The 21539-nt window shown below is 39.7% G+C and overlaps 5 protein-coding genes across 5 annotated transcripts; all 5 read left to right on the forward strand.

Annotated features, from left to right (window-relative positions):
* Positions 1-3492: 3492 nt before the first annotated feature.
* LOC141840001 (uncharacterized) lies at positions 3493-3997 on the forward strand. The gene has a single exon (XM_074727877.1). It carries the CDS (start codon positions 3603-3605, stop codon positions 3861-3863), a length of 261 nt encoding a protein of 86 aa, XP_074583978.1. The 5' UTR covers positions 3493-3602; the 3' UTR covers positions 3864-3997.
* Positions 3998-7735: 3738 nt separating this feature from the next.
* Positions 7736-8369, forward strand: LOC141843688 (uncharacterized). Its single transcript, XM_074731743.1, has one exon. It carries the CDS (start codon positions 7844-7846, stop codon positions 8102-8104), a length of 261 nt encoding a protein of 86 aa, XP_074587844.1. The 5' UTR covers positions 7736-7843; the 3' UTR covers positions 8105-8369.
* Positions 8370-12286: 3917 nt separating this feature from the next.
* LOC141845078 (uncharacterized) lies at positions 12287-12753 on the forward strand. The gene has a single exon (XM_074733120.1). The coding sequence runs from the start codon at positions 12345-12347 to the stop codon at positions 12603-12605; it is 261 nt and encodes an 86-aa protein (XP_074589221.1). The 5' UTR covers positions 12287-12344; the 3' UTR covers positions 12606-12753.
* Positions 12754-14213: 1460 nt separating this feature from the next.
* On the forward strand, positions 14214-14780 carry LOC141844731 (uncharacterized). The gene has a single exon (XM_074732728.1). The coding sequence runs from the start codon at positions 14353-14355 to the stop codon at positions 14611-14613; it is 261 nt and encodes an 86-aa protein (XP_074588829.1). The 5' UTR covers positions 14214-14352; the 3' UTR covers positions 14614-14780.
* A 1285-nt stretch (positions 14781-16065) lies between these two features.
* On the forward strand, positions 16066-17170 carry LOC141840531 (chlorophyll a-b binding protein CP29.2, chloroplastic-like). Its single transcript, XM_074728550.1, has 2 exons — positions 16066-16622; positions 16685-17170. Exons 1-2 carry the CDS (start codon positions 16116-16118, stop codon positions 17042-17044), a joined length of 867 nt encoding a protein of 288 aa, XP_074584651.1. The 5' UTR covers positions 16066-16115; the 3' UTR covers positions 17045-17170.
* Positions 17171-21539: the final 4369 nt, after the last annotated feature.

Genomic DNA, 21539 nt, shown 5'->3' on the forward strand with positions numbered 1-21539 from the left:
TTACTGTCTTAATTACATAGTATTTGAGATGAATTTTGTTACTGTCTTAAAATTTTTGTCTCAAAAACCTAATTTTCTAGTAGTGATAGATTGGAATCCAATCTATTAGAAGGTCCATTGCAGGAGAAATTACCATCAGAATCTTAGATTTGGTGTTCTCCGACAATTATTTACTTTTCAGGCCAATTGCCAACAATTTCAGTGGATTGTTCCAATACATGGATGAATCTGAATGGATTTGCATTTGTATCAGCATGATGCTTGGACTGGTAATGAGATTTTGGACCTTCTGTGATTGGAGTGATTTCTTTTTCGCTTGCGTCGTCGAGATTAATTAACAACCAAATTACACTGTGATCTTTTAATCTAATGCAAACTCTTCTTCTACGTTTTCCATAATTCAAATAAATTACGAAACAACCAATGTTTTATTATCCGTATAACATAATTAATCAACAACTCGCCAGTTTGCTGGCCTTCTATATATCGTGGGCCGTCACCACCGCCATGCTCGTCTCCCGCCGGCAGGCCCACTACCAAACTTCCATCGTCGGCCGTAGTGGTGCTCATCTTTTGCAATCGGCGCCTTCATCGTTTGACGATGCTTGATCCTCACGATGGCTCCAGAACGTAGAAAAAAATGCGCAATTCGGTGTTTTCTAGCCGATCCTCTGCTCTGTTTACCCTCCTCTGCTCGAGCAAAATGGACCTAATTAAAGTGATATATGTCATAAACTACAAAATTATAATAACCAAAAAGCATTATAAATTGGTATACACTATAACAAAAAGTTGGTATTCACTAAAATTAGAAGAGGACAAGGGTTTGAAACAGATGAAGTCAATTACAGTTTCTCAATTTACCTCTCGCCGCCGCGCTGCTGCCGCTCACGGGCTTCTTATCGGCGCGGACACGCGTTCGATTTAGACGAAGACCACCGCAAAACCCAGTTCGCAGCAATCGAGGCGGGCTTGGCCGAGTCGTAACCAACGACCATGCTCTTACCTGGCAGCACTTGGTTCGCCATCGCCTCCGCCACCACGGGCCTTCACGTGACGCACCCACCTTGGTGGTCCTGCACACACACGCACTCTCCGTCCTTTTCCATCTCTTGGCTTTACTGCTGGCTTTAGCCTTTAGTGCATCCATTATTGCGGCCTCCTATACGTGTCCACCCATCGCTGTCTCCGTAAGCACGAACTGTCCCCTTTCTGGAATTATAGAGCACAATAATTCATTATTTATCCATCGTGATTATATTTTAACCTTCTGAGGAACTATAATTTATTAGATTTGATTTGATTTGCAAGAGTAAGGAAAGACTAGTGGACAGGTTTATTAATCACGATGTGTCTGTTAAACATTTATCCATTGTGAATGATTGTGACCTATCTTTATCCACTGTAATAAATTCCCGCAATAACCAAAGAATAATACTACCCATTTCAGCTTGCTAGAATGGTGCTTTCCTAATTGAATTTGCAGCAGACTTTAATTATCAGATCCCTCTGCAATTGGAGAACCAGAAGTGAGGTTTGATTCATAAACTCAGCAAGGCTTACTCATGGCGAAATTGGCAAGTTTTATTTTACTTTTCTCGTCGTCATCTCTTTGCTCCTAGAGCAAGAAAATATACACACGATATTTACATGAGTTCATAAGACAACATTGCTCAAGAACACACATCATCCCCAAGCGAGAGTATGTACTAACGCTCGACAAAACCCGGCGCCGCGCCGAGGACCTCCTTCCTTATAGCAGTGGGTGGGTTCGCCGGCCAGACGTCCGACGGGAAAGTGCGGCCCTAGCAGGGGCCCCAGCAGCTGAGGTACATGGCTTTCCTGAGCGAGTCGTCCGCCTGATTACGCCGGTCCTCAGAGCCTGCTTCTCGAAGCGCTCGGCCGATCCCCACTCCGGCGGCGGCGGCCGCTGCCGCGGAGGCCGAGGCGAGGCGGTCGCCGGCGCTTTGGAGGGATCGGACGGTGCCAGCCTTGAGCCCGCCTTCGGGGTGGCCCTGCACCACCGCCACGCTCGCCGCCATCCAGATACGCGTCAGATGACTCATTTTTTTCTGCCCTGTTGCAGTCTGCTGCTACGGTTTCCGTTCGATCGCCGACGATGTCACTGAAATCCGAAGAAAACTCTAGATTTCCCAAGCTATTCGTGCGATAGGTTATTTGAATTATTGTTGATCCGCAATCAATTAAAGGATTTGGTTGAAGGAAAGCAGGTCATTGGAAGCCGAGGGGGAAGTGCCATTTTATAGAGCGTAGTGATAAGCGGTTTCCTTAAAACCATGGGCTGTGTTCAAAGGTTTCTGGTTTTGCTGGTAGGGTCACTTGTTTCTGTATTCTCGAAGACACGCACCATATGTCGAATCGAATAAAACTGCTCCACGATACTTAAATTATTGTATTATAGCTCATCGAGTGGCTGAATTAAATGTCCCATGCCTCGTCTTGTTGATTTTAATCGCTACAAGCTCCCGTCCCGGTCGAGTGTGATTGAATTAAGTGAGACTTGTCGTTAGTGATAGGATAATAATGCCCTAATGCCAGCACGCGGCAGTCTTATCCAGTGAGGATGGCGGGGCCTTGATTGATCGAGTCCCATGCTTTATATTTCGTTGGACAAAAATTGAAGAGCGCCCCCATTTTATAGGAGCTAACCATTTAAAATTTCATCAAAGAATATCTCTGTTTATTATATTTTTACTCTTTCTCATTTTAATCTCCTTTTTAAAAAATTTACACCATCTAATCAGTAAAATCCATTTTTTCTTAAAATAAAAATTTTGATTTTAAAAATTTATCCATGGAAAATAATGGATTAGATGGTTATCACTCAATTCGAAGAGGACAGGCGAACCGGAGGAAGAACCAGAAGCCCGCAGTTTTAAATTGGAACCAAAACAACTCTCGGAAGACACAGGATTTATAGCTTAACTTTTGCTGCTGCACTGTTGAATAGCGAATGTGACGAGAGAGGATGGGCTTGCGAGTCTTGATCATCCATGGTTTGATACTGTCCTTTTCTAGGAATGATGGGTTCGTTACCTTTAAGCAACAGCTTCAGGGACGCCTTGTACGGTGGAGTCTGCGTTCAGTGAATCACCTCTCATACTTTGGAACCACAGAGTACACGATTATTGGCAACCATGGTCCCAGTCCGCTGGATTGGCAAAACGACAAGATGAGATGCCTTTCCAGTTGCCACCTTGCCATTTGTACTGCTGTGTCTGTGGGCATCTAATTTCATCTTGATTTAGAAGCTCATTGATTGGGTTTGGGTAATTAGGTTAGATGGAACATGTTCGTGATCGGTCATGCGCTAATTGTGGAGTTATTTAATAAAATAAAGAAAGACTGGATCAAGACTCAAACTCATACTTTACTCCATACATGATCTGCTGCCTGAAGTGTTGAACAGTTTGCTGAAACCACGGGGTTTGGGCCAGTGGAAAAGGTACACAGCCGGCTGTTTTCTGGGACCGGAAAACCAAAACCAACAGCGAGAATATTCTATAAAAAGCTTCGCCCTTGTTCTTCATCCGGCAACAGCTTCTTGCTTTCGCAGACCGATAGAGAACATCGAGAGAATTATGGCTTCAGTGAAGAAAGCTTCGATTTTGGTAGCGGCGAGCGTTGGCGCAGTGGAGGCGCTTAAGGATCAAGCAGGGTTGTGCAGATGGAACTACGCTCTGAGGTCTCTGCAGCAGCACGCCAAGTGCAACATGAGGTCGCTGTCTCAGGCCGTGAGGATGTCCTCCGCCGTTTCTGATGGCCGAAGCAGCGAGCGAGCCAAGCAATCGGAGGAGTCGCTGAGGAAAGTGATGTACCTCAGTTGTTGGGGACCCAATTAGCGTTTGGTGATCAGATAGTTAGTGGGAGTGATAGAATGAATACTGAGCAGAGAAAGGATGAACTTTTGAGGTTCAAATTGTGCAAGTATATAGAGTATTGTAATGAATTGAGTAGTCTGATTATTTCTCTCTTACGGCACTTTTCTGATTTGGTTTGCAAGCTGAATTCTTCACTAAAGAGTCATGTTGAGAACAGAAATAGTGGCTATTGGAAGCCCCAATCCATGGCCCTGCTTCCACAGTAAATGGATATATTTTCTGAGGTTGAAGATAAAAAAGTATTTTGTGATTGCAAATTCTAGATCCCCCTATACGACAGAAATGCACAGATGTCGATTTTGTAGGCATTTATAGCTAGTCAAAGAAAATATTATGGGATTGAAATGCCTTAATTCTACATATATTCTTGCAATCTGATTAATATATATTAGAGGTGGACGATTATCGATCTAAATTCAAAAATTATAGATAGACAGACAGATGAGTCCTAATATGACACTCTAACATCACTAATGATTCGAACATATGTATGTTAAAAAATATCCAACATATAATTTAAATTTTCGTTGAATAAGAACATCTTTATTTCTTACCAATGTCATCACATTGTATCTCAGGATCGTCTAGGCAGTGCATATGAACACCATCAGGTGAGCTGCAACGTGCAGCCCCACACCGATCATGCGCTTCGTCACTGTATACTATTTAACAATGGAGGAATGTCATCTAGTTGCATTTTGCAGCACAATCAATTACAAAATTCTACTTTATCAAATAATAAAAGGACTGAGCTGGATGCAAAAAGAGTCACCTGATGACTCAATTATAAATTAACCAAGGTCATGGACAATAGAACTAAATTAATAAAACCATGTGATTGAGTTTAGCAAAACTTGGGATCCCCATCCTATTGATAAACCACTGGTTTCAACCGAACATACTAATTGAATTTGAAGTGCATCCACTAATAAAAAGCCAATACATGGGCCCTCCTCCTACACGATTCCAACATTGTATTTAGAAACATGGTTGCTCTTTTGTTCGAAGAAAAAATAAAAAATTAGAGAAAGGTGAATGATTGATTCATAAATTATATCCCTGTCGCATCACTTGCTTCGTGTGATGTGTAAGTGTAACGGCCATCAAGCCTCCAAATCACGGTGCGATGTAAAATGAACTAGGGTAAATCCTCACGAATGTCTATGAAATTGGAATTATTAGTGATATCGAGGCCCTTTCCATGACCTATTTATGTTTTTTAGATTTATCTGATGGGCGGTTCATTGAGATTGATCATTTACCTTCAAAATTAATTGAATTATAAGAGTTGGATATCTAAATTAAAAATAAAATTAACGGCAATCAATCATTGAATACCAAATCATAAAATAGGCCAAATCCCCACCCATAGGATAACGATAAACTACGTTAAGTTTCGGCGCCCTATGAAATATGAACCTAGGTATCACACAAAGTTTAGTGCTCAATATTGATAAGATTGAAGTAATGGAGCTTTCATGAACACTTTCAATCAAATTACCAAGGCCTATAGGCCATCTGTGTTGATAAAAAAAAATAAGTAAATAAATTACTTGTATTATACGCACAATGAAAGACAATAAGTAAATAAATTACATTGATTTATTTATTTTACATATATTATACGCACAATGAAAAGACACTATAATAGGAAATATCACTCACAATTTTAAAAGAAGAAGACTATTAGGATTCCTCATTAACGAGTTAGGGTTGATCTTCAACACTAGCCCTCAATACCAGCCTTTTATATTACGCCGAGTTGATAGCGAAACCTTTTGAATTTTTGACGCTAAACCTTAGCTTTTGCAAAAAAGTCCGCAACTTGATCATCTGTATTGATTTGCTTATCTCGGTTTTTTCTTGCAAAACCTTTTCTCTGATAAAATGATAATGGAGTTCAACATGCTTAATTCTTACATAAAAGATTATTTTTTCATTGAATTGTCGATTGATTTTCACAATCACTAAAACTGCATAATAGTTGATGTAAATTATTTATTAGTTGTATGAATTATGTGCTCTCTTAAACTGTCATTGTTGTTGCTCGATACTCAACTTCAGTGATTGACATTAATACAGTTGGTTGTCTCTTGCTGCACTAAGATATTGTTCCAAAATCAAGTTTAAACACATAACAAGTTGTTGATCTTCTGGTGTCATGATTTCCTACATAGTTAGCATCACAATCTCCAATTCTTTTGAAAAAAAAAGATCATAATCAATTGTGCTCTTCACATATCTTAGTATTTGTCAAATTGCTTCCAAATGAGACTTCTTTGGATTTTGCATGTACCGACTTATCACACTAATTGCATAGGAAATATCAGATTGAGTTAAGTTTAAGTAGTTGAAATTGCCTATCAATTTATGATACATAGTTGTATCTTCTAAATTTTTCCTTTCATGTGCACACATTCTAAAACTTGATTCCATCGGTGTCGAAATTGACATGCATTCGAGTATTCTGAACCTTTTCAACAAGTCTTTAGAATATTTTTGTTGACAAAAAAATATTTCTTTTTATATGTGATCAATCTCTAAACAAAGAAAGTACTTAAGTTTTCAAGTTCTTTCATTTGAAATCGGACTCATAAGTTCTATTTCGTCTAAAAAATTTCTACTTCATCATCACTAGTTGTGATTAAGTCATCCACATATACTAGCATGATAGCTAACTTTCCTTCATTGGATTTGACAAATAGGCTAGAATATGCATATGTTATTAAATAATCATTTTAAGTTAAAAATTCAACAATCTTATCATAGCATGTTCTGGGTGTTTGTTTCAATCCGTAGAACGCTTTCCGTAGCTTACACATATGCAGGATGATATTAGTTCTAAAAACCTATTAGTTTGATCATATAATTTTTTAATATAATTCTCCATGAAAAAAAATATTCTTCACATCCATCTGCCACATATTTCAATCTTTGTTAGCTACAAATGTATGTAGAACTAGTATAGTTGTAAGTTTTACCAGTAGATTAAACGTTTTATCATAATCTAGTTCGTACTGTTGAGAGAAATCACGAGCTAGACTTTATTTTTACTCCTGCTCATTTCAATCTCCTCTTTAAAAAACTTACACCTTCTAATCAGTAAAATCCATTTTTTCTTAAAATAAAAATTTTGATTTTAAAAATTTATCCATGGAAAATAATGGATTAGATGCTTATCACTCAATTCGAAGAGGACAGGCGAATCGGAGGAAGAATCAGAAGCCCGCAGTTTTAAATTGGAACCAAAACAACTCTTGGAAGACACAGGATTGATAGCTTAACTTTTGCTGCTGCACTGTTGAATAGCGAGTGTGACGAGAGAGGATGGGCTTGCGAGCCTTGATCATCCATGGTTTGCTACTGTCCTTTTCTAGGAATGATGGGCACGTTACCTTTAAGCAACAGCTTCACGGACGCCTTGTACGGTGGAGTCTGCGTTCAGTGAATCACCCCTCATTCTGTGGAACCACAGAGTACACGATTATTGGCAACCATCGTCCCAGTCCGCTGGATTGGCAAAACGACAAGATGAGATGCCTTTCCAGTTGCCACTTGCCATTTGTACTGCTCTGTCTGTGGGCATCTAATTTCATCTTGATTTAGAAGCTCATTGATTGGGTTCAGGTAATTAGGTTAGATGGAACATGTTCGTGATCGGTCATGCGCTAATTGTGGAGTTATTTAATAATATAAAAAAGACTGGATCAAGACTCAAACTCATACTTTAGACTCCATACATGATCTGCTGCCTGAAGTGTTGAACAGTTTGCTGAAACCACCGGGTTTGGGGCCAGTGGAAAAGGTATACAGCCCGCTGTTTTCTGGGACCGAAAAACCAAAACCAACAGCGAGAATATTCTATAAAATGCTTCGCCCTTGTTCTTCATCCGGCAACAGCTTCTTGCTTTCGCAGACCGATAGAGAACATCGAGAGAATTATGGCTTCAGTGAAGAAAGCTTCGATTTTGGTAGCGGCGAGCGTTGGCGCAGTGGAGGCGCTTAAGGATCAAGCAGGGTTGTGCAGATGGAACTACGCTCTGAGGTCTCTGCAGCAGCACGCCAAGTGCAACATGAGGTCGCTGTCTCACGCCGTGAGGATGTCCTCCGCCGTTTCTGATGGCCGAAGCAGCGAGCGAGCCAAGCAATCGGAGGAGTCGCTGAGGAAAGTGATGTACCTCAGTTGTTGGGGACCCAATTAGCGTTTGGTGATCAGATAGTTAGTGGGAGTGATAGAATGAATACTGAGCAGAGAAAGGATGAACTTTTGAGGTTCAACTTGTGCAAGTGTATAGTTTCGCACGTATTGTAATGAATTGAGTAGTCTGATTATTTCTCTCTTACGGCACTTTTCTGATTTGGTTGGCAAGCTGAATTCTTCACTAAAGAGTCATGTTGAGAACAGAAATAGTGCCTATTGGAAGCCCCAATCCATGGCCCTGTTTCCACAGTAAATGGATATATTTTCTGAGGTTGAAGATAAAAAAGTATTTTGTGATTGCAAATTCTAGATCCTCCCTATACGACAGAAATGCACAGATGTCGATTTTGTAGGCATTTATAGCTAGTCAAAGAAAATATTATGGGATTGAAATGCCTTAATTCTATATATATTCTTGCAATCTGATTAATATATATTAGAGATGGACGATTATCGATCTAAATTCAAAAATTATAGATAGATAGACAGATGAGTCCTAATATGACACTCTAACATCACTAATGATTCGAATTTCATGTACTGTTCAAAAATATCCAACATAAAATTTAAATTTTCGTTGAATCATCTTTATTTCTTACCAATGCCATCACATTGTATCTCAGGAGCGTCTAGGCAGTGCATATGAACCACCATCAGGTGAGATGCAACGTGCAGCCCCACACCGATCATGCGCTTCGTCACTGTATACTATTTAACAATGGAGGAATGTCATCTAGTTGCATTTTGCAGCACAATCAATTACAAAATTCTACTTTATCAAATAATAAAAGGACTGAGCTGGATAAGAGTCGAAAGCGACTCGTGCAAAAGCTTACCGCTCTCCAACAAGATTTTCCACCTGATGACTCAATTATAAATTAACCAAGGTCATGGACAATAGAACTAAATTAATAAAACCATGTGATTGAGTTTAGCAAAACTTGGGATCCCCATCCTATTGATAAACCACTGGTTTCTACCGAACATACTAATTGAATTTGAAGTGCATCCACTAATAAAAAGCCAATACATGGGCCCTCCTCCTACACGATTCCAACATTGTATTTAGAAACATGGTTGCTCTTTAGAAAAGGTTCGAAGAAAAAATAAAAAATTAAAGCAAGGTGAATGATTGATTCATAAATTATATCCCTGTCGCATCACTTGCTTCGTGTGATGTGTAAGTGTAACGGCCATCAAGCCTCCAAATCACGGTGCGATGTAAAACGATCAGGTCGATCCTCACTAGGGTTCAAATGTTCATTTTATGAAATTGGAATTATTAGTGATATCGAGGTCCTTTCCATGACCTATTTATGTTTTTTAGATTTATCTGATGGGCGGTTCATTGAGATTGACCATTTACCTTCAAAATTAATTGAATTATAGGAGTTGGATATCTAAATTAAAAATAAAATTAACGGCAATCAATCATTGAATACCAAATCATAAAATAGGCCAAATCCCCACCCATAATAGGATAACGATAAACTACGTTAAGTTTCGGCGCCCTATGAAATATGAACCTAGGTATCACACAAAGTTTAGTGCTCAATATCGATAAGATTGAAGTAATGGAGCTTTCATGAACACTTTCAATCAAATTACCAAGGCCTATAGGCCATCTGTGTTGAGAATTTGATCAAAAATAAGTAAATAAATTACTTGTATTATACGCACAATAAAAGACACTATAATAGGATCACTCACAATTTTAAAAGAAGAAACATTGAAGATTCAACATTGATTTATTTATTTATTTTATATATATATAAATCTAAATGTAGGAGAAAATATTTATAGTATTCACCATTCAATCTACACCGTTGAACAGAACAATGAATCCTAATCATAAAAGTGTCATTCCTATATATTGAATGTGAGAAATACTCTCAACCACATGTTCTTATTTCTATGTATTAACGGATTGGTGTTGAAGACTATTGGAAAAGAAAAATACTCCCAATTATATACTCTTATTCCTAGCCATTAAAGAGTTAGGGTTGATCTTCAACACTAGCCCTCAATACCAGCCTTTTATATTACGCCGAGTTGATAGCGAAACATTTTGAATTTATTGACGCTCAAGCCTTTTGCAAAAAAGTCCGCAACTTGATCATCTGTATTGATTTGCTTATCTCGATTTTTTCTTGCAAAACCTTTTCTCTGATAAAATGATAATGGACTTCAACATGCTTAATTCTTACATAAAAGATCAGATTTTTCGCCATACGAATTGTCGATTGATTTTCACAATACACTAAAACTGCATAATCTACTAGTTGATGTAGATTATTTATTAGTTGTATGAACTATGTGCTCTCTTAAACTGCCATTGTTGTTGCTCGATACTCAACTTCAGTGATTGACATTAATACAGTTGGCTGTCTCTTGCTGCACTAAGATATTGTTCCAAAATCAAGTTTAAACACATAACAAGTTGTTGATCTTCTGGTGTCATGATTTCCTACATAGTTAGCATCGCAATCTCCAATTCTTTTGAAAAAAAAGATCATAATCAATTGTGCTCTTCACATATCTTAGTATTTGTCAAATTGCTTCCAAATGAGACTTCTTTGGATTTTGCATGTACTGACTTATCACACTAATTGCATAGGAAATATCAGATTGAGTTAAGTTTAAGTAGTTGAAATTGCCTATCAATTTATGATACATAGTTGCATCTTCTAAATTTTTTCCTTTCATGTGCACACATTCTAAAACTTGATTCCATCGGTGTCGAAATTGACATGCATTTGAGTATTCTGAACCTTTTCAACAAGTCTTTGGAATATTTTTGTTGACAAAGAAATATTTCTTTTTATATGTGATCAATCTCTAAACCAAGAAAGTGCTTAAGTTTTCAAGTTCTTTCATTTGAAATCGGACTCATAAGTTCTATTTCGTCTAAAAAATTTCTGCTTCGTCATCACTAGTTGTGATTAAGTCATCCACATATACTAGCATGATAGCTAACTTTCCTTCATTGAATTTGACAAATAGGCTAGAATATGCATATATTATTAAATAATCATTTTAAGTTAAAAATTCAGCAATCTTATCATACCATGTTCTGGGTGTTTGTTTCAATCCGTAGAACGCTTTCCGTAGCTTACACATATTTAGGATGATATTAGTTCTAAAAACCTATTAGTTTGATCATATAAATTTTTTAAATATAATTCTCATGAAGAAAAATATTCTTCACATCCATCTGCCACATATTTCAATCTTTGTTAGCTACAAATGTATGTAGAACTAGTATAGTTGTAAGTTTTATCAGTAGATTAAACGTTTCATCGTAATCTAGTTCGTACTGTTGAGAGAAACCACGAGCTAGACTTTATTTTTACTCCTGCTCATTTTAATCTCCTCTTTAAAAAACTTACACCTTCTAATCAGTAAAATCCATTTTTTCTTAAAATAAAAATTTTGATTTTAAAAATTTATCCATGGAAAATAATGGATTAGATGCTTATCACTCAATTCGAAGAGGACAGGCGAACCGGAGGAAGAATCAGAAGCCCGCAGTTTTAAATTGGAACCAAAACAACTCTCGGAAGACACAGGATTGATAGCTTAACTTTTGCTGCTGCACTGTTGAATAGCGAGTGTGACGAGAGAGGATGGGCTTGCGAGCCTTGATCATCCATGGTTTGCTACTGTCCTTTTCTAGGAATGATGGGCACGTTACCTTTAAGCAACAGCTTCACGGACGCCTTGTACGGTGGAGTCTGCGTTCAGTGAATCACCCCTCATTCTGTGGAACCACAGAGTACACGATTATTGGCAACCATCGTCCCAGTCCGCTGGATTGGCAAAACGACAAGATGAGATGCCTTTCCAGTTGCCACTTGCCATTTGTACTGCTCTGTCTGTGGGCATCTAATTTCATCTTGATTTAGAAGCTCATTGATTGGGTTTAGGTAATTAGGTTAGATGGAACATGTTCGTGATCGGTCATGCGCTAATTGTGGAGTTATTTAATAATATAAAGAAAGACTGGATCAAGACTCAAACTCATACTTAAGACTCCATACATGATCTGCTGCCTGAAGTGTTGAACAGTTTGCTGAAACCACCGGGTTTGGGGCCAGTGGAAAAGGTATACAGCCCGCTGTTTTCTGGGAACGAAAAACCAAAACCAACAGCGAGAATATTCTATAAAATGCTTCACCCTTGTTCTTCATCCGGCAACAGCTTCTTGCTTTCGCAGACCGATAGAGAACATCGAGAGAATTATGGCTTCAGTGAAGAAAGCTTCGATTTTGGTAGCGGCGAGCGTTGGCGCAGTGGAGGCGCTTAAGGATCAAGCAGGGTTGTGCAGATGGAACTACGCTCTGAGGTCTCTGCAGCAGCACGCCAAGTGCAACATGAGGTCGCTGTCTCACGCCGTGAGGATGTCCTCCGCCGTTTCTGATGGCCGAAGCAGCGAGCGAGCCAAGCAATCGGAGGAATCGCTGAGGAAAGTGATGTACCTCAGTTGTTGGGGACCCAATTAGCGTTTGGTGATCAGATAGTTAGTGGGAGTGATAGAATGAATACTGAGCAGAGAAAGGATGAACTTTTGAAGTTCAACTTGTGCAAGTATATAGTTTCGCACGTATTGTAATGAATTGAGTACTCTGATTATTTCTCTCTTACGGCACTTTTCTGATTTGGTTTGCAAGCTGAATTCTTCACTAAAGAGTCATTCTTGAGAACAGAAATAGTGCCTATTGGGAGCCCACATCCATTACCCTGTTTCCACAGTAAATGGATATATTTTCTGAGGTTAAAGGTAAAAAAAAATAAATCACAAGAAGTTTAACACACACACACAAAAGCTCACAAGAAGTCTAAGGGATGTTTTTTGAAAGTTCCATATTTTATGATATTTTCACCAGCACAATTATAGCTGGTCGGAAGAAAATATTATAGGATTGAAATGCCTTAATTCGATATATACATATATATTCTTCTAATTTGATTAATATGGGAGGTGGGCCATTCTATCTATCATGATAAATTTGAAAAACATAAATAGATTCTAAATGACATCACTAATGGCATTAGTGCATATGAACCACGCATCAGGTGAGCTGCCCCACACCGATCATGCGCCTCGTCACTGTATTGTATACTATTTAACAATGGAGGAATGTCATCTAGTTGCATTTTGCAGCACAATCAACCATAAAATTCTACTTTATAAAATAATAAAAGCACTGAGCTGGATAAGAATCGAAAGCGACTAATGCAAAAGCTTGCCGCTCTCCAACAAGATTTTCCACCTGATAACTCAATTATAAATAAACCAAAGTTATGGACAATAGCACTAGATTAATAAAACCATGTGATTATGATGCCTAGTAATTAAATTATTCTCGCAGAAAGAGTTTAGCAAAACTTGGGACTCCCATCCTATTGATAAACCACTGGTTTCCACGGAACATACTATTTTCCTCTCATAAAATATAATACTGGATTTTTTTTCCTCTCAGACTGCTTGTGAGCTTTTTTTTGTGTGTGTTAAACTTGTTCTGATTTATTTTCTACGGCTGTGTGAGGTGACATCACGTGGAGCCACTGACCGCGGTCGCGACGAGGCGACCTCGCAAGTGGCCCTCTCGTGACCGCGAGCACGATTGAGAGAAATTTGATTGTTTCTCGCGATTGCATTTGCAAGCACTGTTTCGAAAAGTTCAACTGCCTCTCACGACTACAAGCACTGTTAGGAGAGAGGAAAGAAAATTACTTTTCAATTAATTTGGACGGATGAAAAATAAAATCCACCGATAGATTCTTAAATTTATTTGCCTTTTAGATAAAAACAAAAGAAAATTAATATATTTTTTTTAATAAAATAGAAATATTTTCTTCAATCACCTCTCGTACTTCAGAATCAGCACACAATTAATGGCACCCATGGTCCCAGTCCGCTGGATTGGCAAAACGACAAGATGAGATGCCTTTCCAGTTGCCACCTTGCCATTAGTACTGCTGTGTCTGTGGGCATCTAATTTCATCTTGATTTAGAAGCTCATTGATTGGGTTTGGGTAATTAGGTTAGATGGAACATGTTCGTGATCGTTCATGCGCTAATAACCACCGGGTTTGGGCCAGTGGAAAAGGTATACAGCCCGCTGTTTTCTGGGACCGAAAAACCAAAACCAACAGCGAGAATATCCTATAAAAAGCTTCGCCCTTGTTCTTCATCCGGCAACAGCTTCTTGCTTTCGCAGACCGATAGAGAACATCGAGAGAATTATGGCTTCAGTGAAGAAAGCTTCGATTTTGGTTGCGGCGAGCGTTGGCGCAGTGGAGGCGCTTAAGGATCAAGCAGGGTTGTGCAGATGGAACTACGCTCTGAGGTCTCTGCAGCAGCACGCCAAGAGCAACATGAGGTCGCTGTCTCAGACCGTGAGGATGTCCTCCGCCGTCTCTGATGGCCGAAGCAGCGAGCGAGCCAAGCAATCGGAGGAGTCGCTGAGGAAAGTGATGTACCTCAGCTGCTGGGGACTCAATTAACGTTTGGCGATCAGATAGTTAACTGGAGTGATAGAATGAATACTGAGCAGAGAAAGGATGAACTTTTGAGGTTCAACTTGTGCAAGTATATAGTTTCGCACGGATTGTAATCAATCGAATAGTCTGATTATTTCTCTCCTACGGCACTTTTCTTATTTGGTTTGCAAGCTGAATTCTAAAGAGTCATTCTTAAAGAGCCCAAATCCATGGCCCTGTTTCCACTAAATGGATATGCACGCATTATCATATGGAAGATCAGTATGACCTTCCCTACGAGCTCCTCCTACACGCATGGCCTAGGACAAGAGGGACAAAGAGAAGGTTCTTCTGATGATAATATCCGTATCCCAGGTACATAGTAGCCGCCCTCCTAGACTAGCCTCGAAGGTTGGTTATAAAAGAAGTAACTCATGATCATGCAAGAGGTATGAAAAACAACAAGATATCTCTTTTCCTTTCCTTTTTGCCCTCACGAGGAAACCCTAACTTGAGCGTCGGAGTGACTCACCGGGTTCCCCGGAGAGTCAGTCTAACCTCTCTTGTTGAGTGTATTTTAGGATCCCGTTGGAAGTTCCCGGAGGTTCCCCAATCAAAACTCTGATCGGTGATCACCCTTGCCAGATAGTCCGTTGACTGGTGGCTTGACCTTCTACGACATTTAGCCGGAACAGGATATATATTTTCTGAGATTAAAGATAAAAAAACACTATTTTGTGATTGCAAATTCTAGATCCTCCCTATACGTCAGAAATGCACAAATCCAAGTATCATATTTTATGATATTTTCACCAGCACATCTATAGCTAGCCAGAAAAAATATTATGTGATTGAAATGCTTTAATTCGATTCACATTTAAAAGAATATGAGATCATGGAAAGGAAATGATAAGGGGAAGATAATTATTAAAGATTTTTTAATAATTAATTAGATCAAAATATAATCTTGAAAAATATATATAAAAAGTGGGGGATATATGAGAATTTAGGGAAATTTTGAGTCTGCCTATGTGCAATCCAAGCTAGGTCCTAGTCAAAGCATCGTTACACCATATCAAACATTTAGTTCTGTGATTAGTTTGCCAAACCAGACCATGTTCTAGCTCAAGTCTCCAACAGAAACTTTGTGCATGAGCATCGACAAAAGTAACATGATAAAGAAGTAAGATCTTTTTAGCCTTGAAGCAATAACCTACACGATGATTGCTAAACAGGTGTGACCACATATCCAAGCAATCCTCTTCGACCACAAGAACCATAAAAAAATCCAATCACCGTCGCCCATGTGTCCACCTCAGCAAACAAAAATCTCCAATGTGGCACAATTAGATAAGGAGAGGATAAGGAGACGCCCTTCTCGGCCGTCAGATAGATCTCCATCAGTGCATCGCCCGTCCATTTTCAAATCCACAGATAGCCCCTTTGTTGCCTATAATCCACCACCCCCAACCTTCTCGTCCACTCACTGCGTTCATAGTTCGATTGGTGGAAGAGGGAACTGAGCGATGGCTTCCACCTCCGCCTTCTTCGGCACTCGCCTGCTCGAATACAATCCGCTCATGGGCGTCAACGCAGCGCCAGTGGGAGTGGGAAGGATCCAGGCCCGGTTCAATTTCAGATCTAAGAAAGCCGCGCCGAAGAAATCCAGGGCGCCGACGTCGGACCGGCCACTGTGGTTCCCCGGTGCGAAGGCGCCCCCGTGGCTCGATGGCTCCCTCATCGGCGACTATGGGTTCGACCCCTTCGGCCTGGGCAAGCCGGCCGAGTACCTCCAGTTCGAATTGGACTCGCTGGACCAGAACCTTGCTAAGAATAACGCCGGAGAAATCATCGGCACCCGCACCGAATTCTCCGACGTCAAGTCCACCCCGTTCCAGCCTTACTCCGAGGTCTTCGGCCTGCAGCGCTTCCGCGAGTGCGAGCTCATCCACGGCCGGTGGGCCATGCTAGCCACTCTCGGAGCCATCGTTGTCGAGTGGCTCACCGGCGTCACCTGGCAGGATGCCGGGAAGGTAAGGCCCAACCAAAATCGATTTTTTTAAAGATAAATTGATACTCAAAATTGTCGCTTTAGGTTGAATTGGTGGATGGGTCGTCGTACCTGGGGCTGCCCCTGCCCTTCAACATGACGACGCTGATATGGATCGAGGTGTTGCTGATCGGATACATCGAGTTCCAGAGGAACGCGGAGCTTGACCCGGAGAAGAGGCTTTACCCCGGCGGGCCGTACTTTGACCCACTGGGGCTAGCGTCGGACCCGGAGAAGAAGGAAAGGCTGCAGCTGGCGGAGATCAAGCACGCTCGCCTCGCCATGGTCGGTTTCCTCGGCTTCGCCGTGCAGGCCGCCGTCACCGGAAAGGGCCCGCTCAACAACTGGGTCACCCACCTCAGCGACCCCCTTCACACCACTATCATCGACAGCTTCTCCTCTTGAACCCGCCGTCAAGCTTTACTCGAACAGCGCACCGCAATATTGTAATCTCGTTTCGTGTGATTTCGGCGAGGCTAATTACTTGTATATCTCATAATTAAGTTATTAATCTTCTTGCCTATTTTAGTATTTTTCTCACGTGCCAAATTTCACAAAATATTTAATATTTATTTCGTCCTATAAGATTTATGAGCCTGCTGTCCAAATGGGCCCCCATGAAACGCAAACTACGTTAAACTAACTACTCGCTCGGCCGCCATTAATGCAGCATAGGCCGGTCTGTTCCCTTTCATCTCCTCTCAACCTTTTTCTCTTCTCCGATCTCTTCTTCTCGACCGGTTGTGCTACGATTGGAACTCTCGATGCATCGCTGATGGCCATTCGGTAAGGTAGTTCCTATTGTTCTTTAAATTCCCCCTGATGGATAATCCGATTCGTTTCCCTCTTATGTTTCGTCGATTTGTGAGATTCTCCGAGTAAAATAGATCATAGGTTGATGTTAATGTTTTCTGAAGGTTTGATTTTGTTCTTGATCCTTTTTTCTTATTACCAAAAATTACATTGAAAATCTGAATTTGTTTATGTAAAGTTTTGTATCTCGAAAGAGTAATTTTAATTTTTATAAAGTTTATTTAGACACTTACGAAATCATGAAACAAATCTAATCCAATTTCTCTAGTCACAACGATGGTTAAAATTCATAAACGTTGCTCAGTTGACTTATTGTGCTATTATTTCTTTTTCTTAATTTCATTTGTTTTGCTTAGATGTCGATTTGTAAATGGTAACCTATTTATAACTAATACTATATCACCTAAACATTCTAAGCAAAATAACTCATGCATTAATTCAAAATATGTAGTTTTATCTACCTTTGATAAAACACTTAGTAACAACGTCAATTCTAAACGCAAAATGACAAATAATCAGGTTATCAAACCATTTCATTCTAGTAATTTGTTATTTCATTGTACCCATTCATAATTTTCGTATAGACCAGCACAACAAATCATTTTGTATTTGTATCTCCACCAAATGCTTCCTTCACCAGATTTTCAGATATATCTGACTTACAGATTGTCTTTGTAGTACTTGCAAAATTTTCTGAAACTAAACCAAAATCACTAAGTTAGTTCTATCATTTTTCAAGCATTTGTCTATTGAGAATTGTTTGGCAACGTTTTGTGAAATGATGGATATTTCTGGTTTTGTAGTTTTGTGAAATGATGGTTTTTATACATTTTGCCAACAAAATGATATTTCTGGTTTTGTATTTTGATATTATGGATTAATCAAGGCGTTTATAAGACTGAAAGAATTATACTGTCACTATTTTGGATCAGCAGCCCAGTTCTATCAAGTTAATGAGACATTCTCATTCTAGGTTGGGTGGTGAGCAGTCGTATTCAGAAATTGTTGTTTGTGATGGAGTTGTCTTTGGTTCTCAGATGTTACCAATTAAAATTTTGGAAGCTGATTTAAACTTCAAATTTAAGAGAGGATGAAGATTGACAATACCATTGTCTAGTTTCACATTGGAAATGGGAGTTATTTGTGTGCCTGGTAAATCTTTGACCAATAATTTGAGCTTAACCATTTTGTGTAGTGTTTGTCCTACCCATTTTGTTTTCAAACTAGCTAGTTTGTTAAGAAGTGATCTAAAAAAAAAGGATCAAATGGAATAGAATATTATGATGAACAATTAAAGATAAATGTCCAGAAAGATGGATCTGCCACCAAAATCTCTTATCAAATCAAGTGCAATATTTTAATAAAATTTAGAAAATAAATTAAACTTTATTGCTTACTAATAGAGATCTATGAATTATGAATGTATGCTGGCAACCAGTATGATAGAAAAGATTTAGGGCCAGGATGGGTTATGTTCTCCTACATGTTAACCTAAATTTCTAGAAGTTCTTACGGCAGATGGCCTATGGGCCTTGGTAATTTGATTGAAAGTGTTCATGAAAGCTCCATTATTTCAGTCTTGTTGATATTGAGCACTAAACTTTGAGTGATACCGAGGTTCATACTTCATAGGGAGCCTGAACTTAATGGAGCTTACTGATTGCAGACTGTTGCCCTGTAATGGAGGACTTAGGATTTGGTCCGTTCTATGTTTTGGTATTCAATGGTTGATTGCCGTTACACTTACACATCACACGAAGCAAGTGATGCGGTCAGGGATATAATTTAACTCATGAATGATGAATCAATCATTCACCTTCCTTGCTTGAATTTTTTATTTTTTCTTCAGACCTTTTCTAAAGACAACCATGTTTCTGTAAAAACAGTGCTCAGGAGGGTCCATGGATCGGCTTTTTATCAGTGGATGCACTTCAATTAGTATGTTCGGTAGAGACCAGTGGTTTATCAATAGGATGGGGATCCCAAGTTTTGCTAAACACTTTCTGCCAGAATAATTTAATAACTAGGCATCAGAATCACATGGTTTTATTAATTTAGTGCTATTGTCCATAACCTTGGTTTATAATTGTGATATCAGGTGGAAACTCTTGTTGGAGAGCGGTAAGTTTTTGCATGAGTCACTTCCGACTCTTATCCAGCTCAGTGCTTTTATTATTTTATAAAGTAGAATTTTGTAGTTGATGGTGCTGCAAAATGCATGCAACTAGATCACGTTCCTCCATTGTTAAATAGTATACAGTGATCAGGCGCATGATGGGTGTGGGCCTGCACAGCAGCTCACCTAATGCGTTGTTCATATGCACTGCCTAGGCGATGGACCGCAGAATAGGACAGAATGATGGAATGGATGAATGGAGTTGCAAAGTTGCACTCTACCAATGTGACTTTGTACGAAGCATAGGCCTTGTCCTACTGTTGGATGACCACAACCAGGCCAAGACGCTCTGTGAGAATTATCTGTTTCCGGAGAGGAACTCGTCCCCGTGACCCAACGCCCAACCTGCACGAAGACTGCTGCTATCCTGCAACCAAAACTCATTGGTGGAGAAAAGGAGAGTAAGTTGGGACATGGATGAACACTAGAACAGAAAGCATCCTCTAGAGCCACTGAACATTTCGAGCTAAACTATTATTGAACTTTCTCTCCTTTCTTGTGCTACTTTTTCCTTTTTTTCCTTTTCACTTTATATTTAATTCGATCTTTTTACAGGTTCACCAACCCCACCCACATGCCCTTTTCCTTTTCATACTTTCTGATCACCCTTATGAAACGCCAGAGCCTGGGATTCGAAAACACTACATTCCCATCAGTTTCTTCCATAAAATACTGATAGAGAAAAAACACAAAATAGCCGGGCGCTCTGATCTGTGGGATTTGCGATGGCCTTTTGCATGATTAGAGCTTTCTCGGAGGCACTGATTTTTGTGGGGCTTGGTGTGCTTTTTCTTTGATAGTCCCTATTCCATATCTGTCAATTTGGAAACTAGCCACGGAAATGGAATCAGGACACAATGGTAGCAAATGCATCTAATATTAGATAAATATTTGCAAGATTGAACCAGTTAAAAATGTCTTTTCATATCAGTGATACCACAAAGAAAGATTTGCTATTGATTTGTGGTAATTTTTAAAGCGCTGCTGTGTACGTAAGGTTTATTTATTAATTTTTTAGTTATCACTCCACAAAACACTGGTCTAAAGTGTACTTGATAGTCTAATTGTATAGGACCAGTCCTCACCAACTCACCCTGCTCTTTGTTTTTACCAGTTATCTAAATCCATGAATATCTAGAATATTGTCACTAATGCAGCAGTTTTGCAGGGTAGAGCTGAAACTCATGTGAAATTCTGTAATAATATGGAAGGTAGAAACATCTTCCATGTGAGTGGTCAAAACGCCAGAGTTCTTTTGCAGTAGGTTGTCCCCGGCAATTGCTAATGAACGCCCACACCTCTCTGATCTCGTCTTGTTGCCACCCTCCTTGACCAGTCTCTCCCATCACACTGTCATTTCATACAGATCAAAATTTGGGTTTGATTGAACGAACAAGTTAAAAGGTTGCGGGCTCCAAACACTACTCTTAGGCTAGTGTAGGATGAGTATGAGTGCAGTCTGCAAAATGCATGGTGAAGGACTCTGGATAGGGCTGGTTTGGTCATTTCGAACGTCTCTTCGCCGACTGCTGTCTGCTTCTATTTGAAAATTATGAAAAGTTTTTTATGATTATTTCACCCAGTGCTTCGTTCCCGTATTAAAATTTCAGATACTGCTGCTGTTGCTAACTCAACCAGGTAGAAGTGAACTATGAACTGTTAATTTTCTTTTCCCTGAGTGTTGGATGCAACAACAAGAGCACTAGTGGCATCGCCTATCTGACATGCTGCTCCAGGTTATCGACACGGCTTCCAACAACCAGTCTCACCACGTGAAATGGTGGAGGTTGCTGCAAGTCTTCCAAATGATCCCACATCCACATGCTATAGGATGCCATTGGGCGGCTGCTGCTGCTGCTTACTACCGGGCACCTCCGTCCTATATCCAGAAAATTGTCCTTTACCTTCCTG

The sequence above is a fragment of the Curcuma longa genome, chromosome 1 (assembly GCF_044706935.1).
Source record: "Curcuma longa cultivar G26 ecotype Majalengka, Jawa Barat chromosome 1, ITB_CL_G26_1.1, whole genome shotgun sequence".
In the NCBI taxonomy this organism is placed as follows: domain Eukaryota; kingdom Viridiplantae; phylum Streptophyta; class Magnoliopsida; order Zingiberales; family Zingiberaceae; genus Curcuma; species Curcuma longa.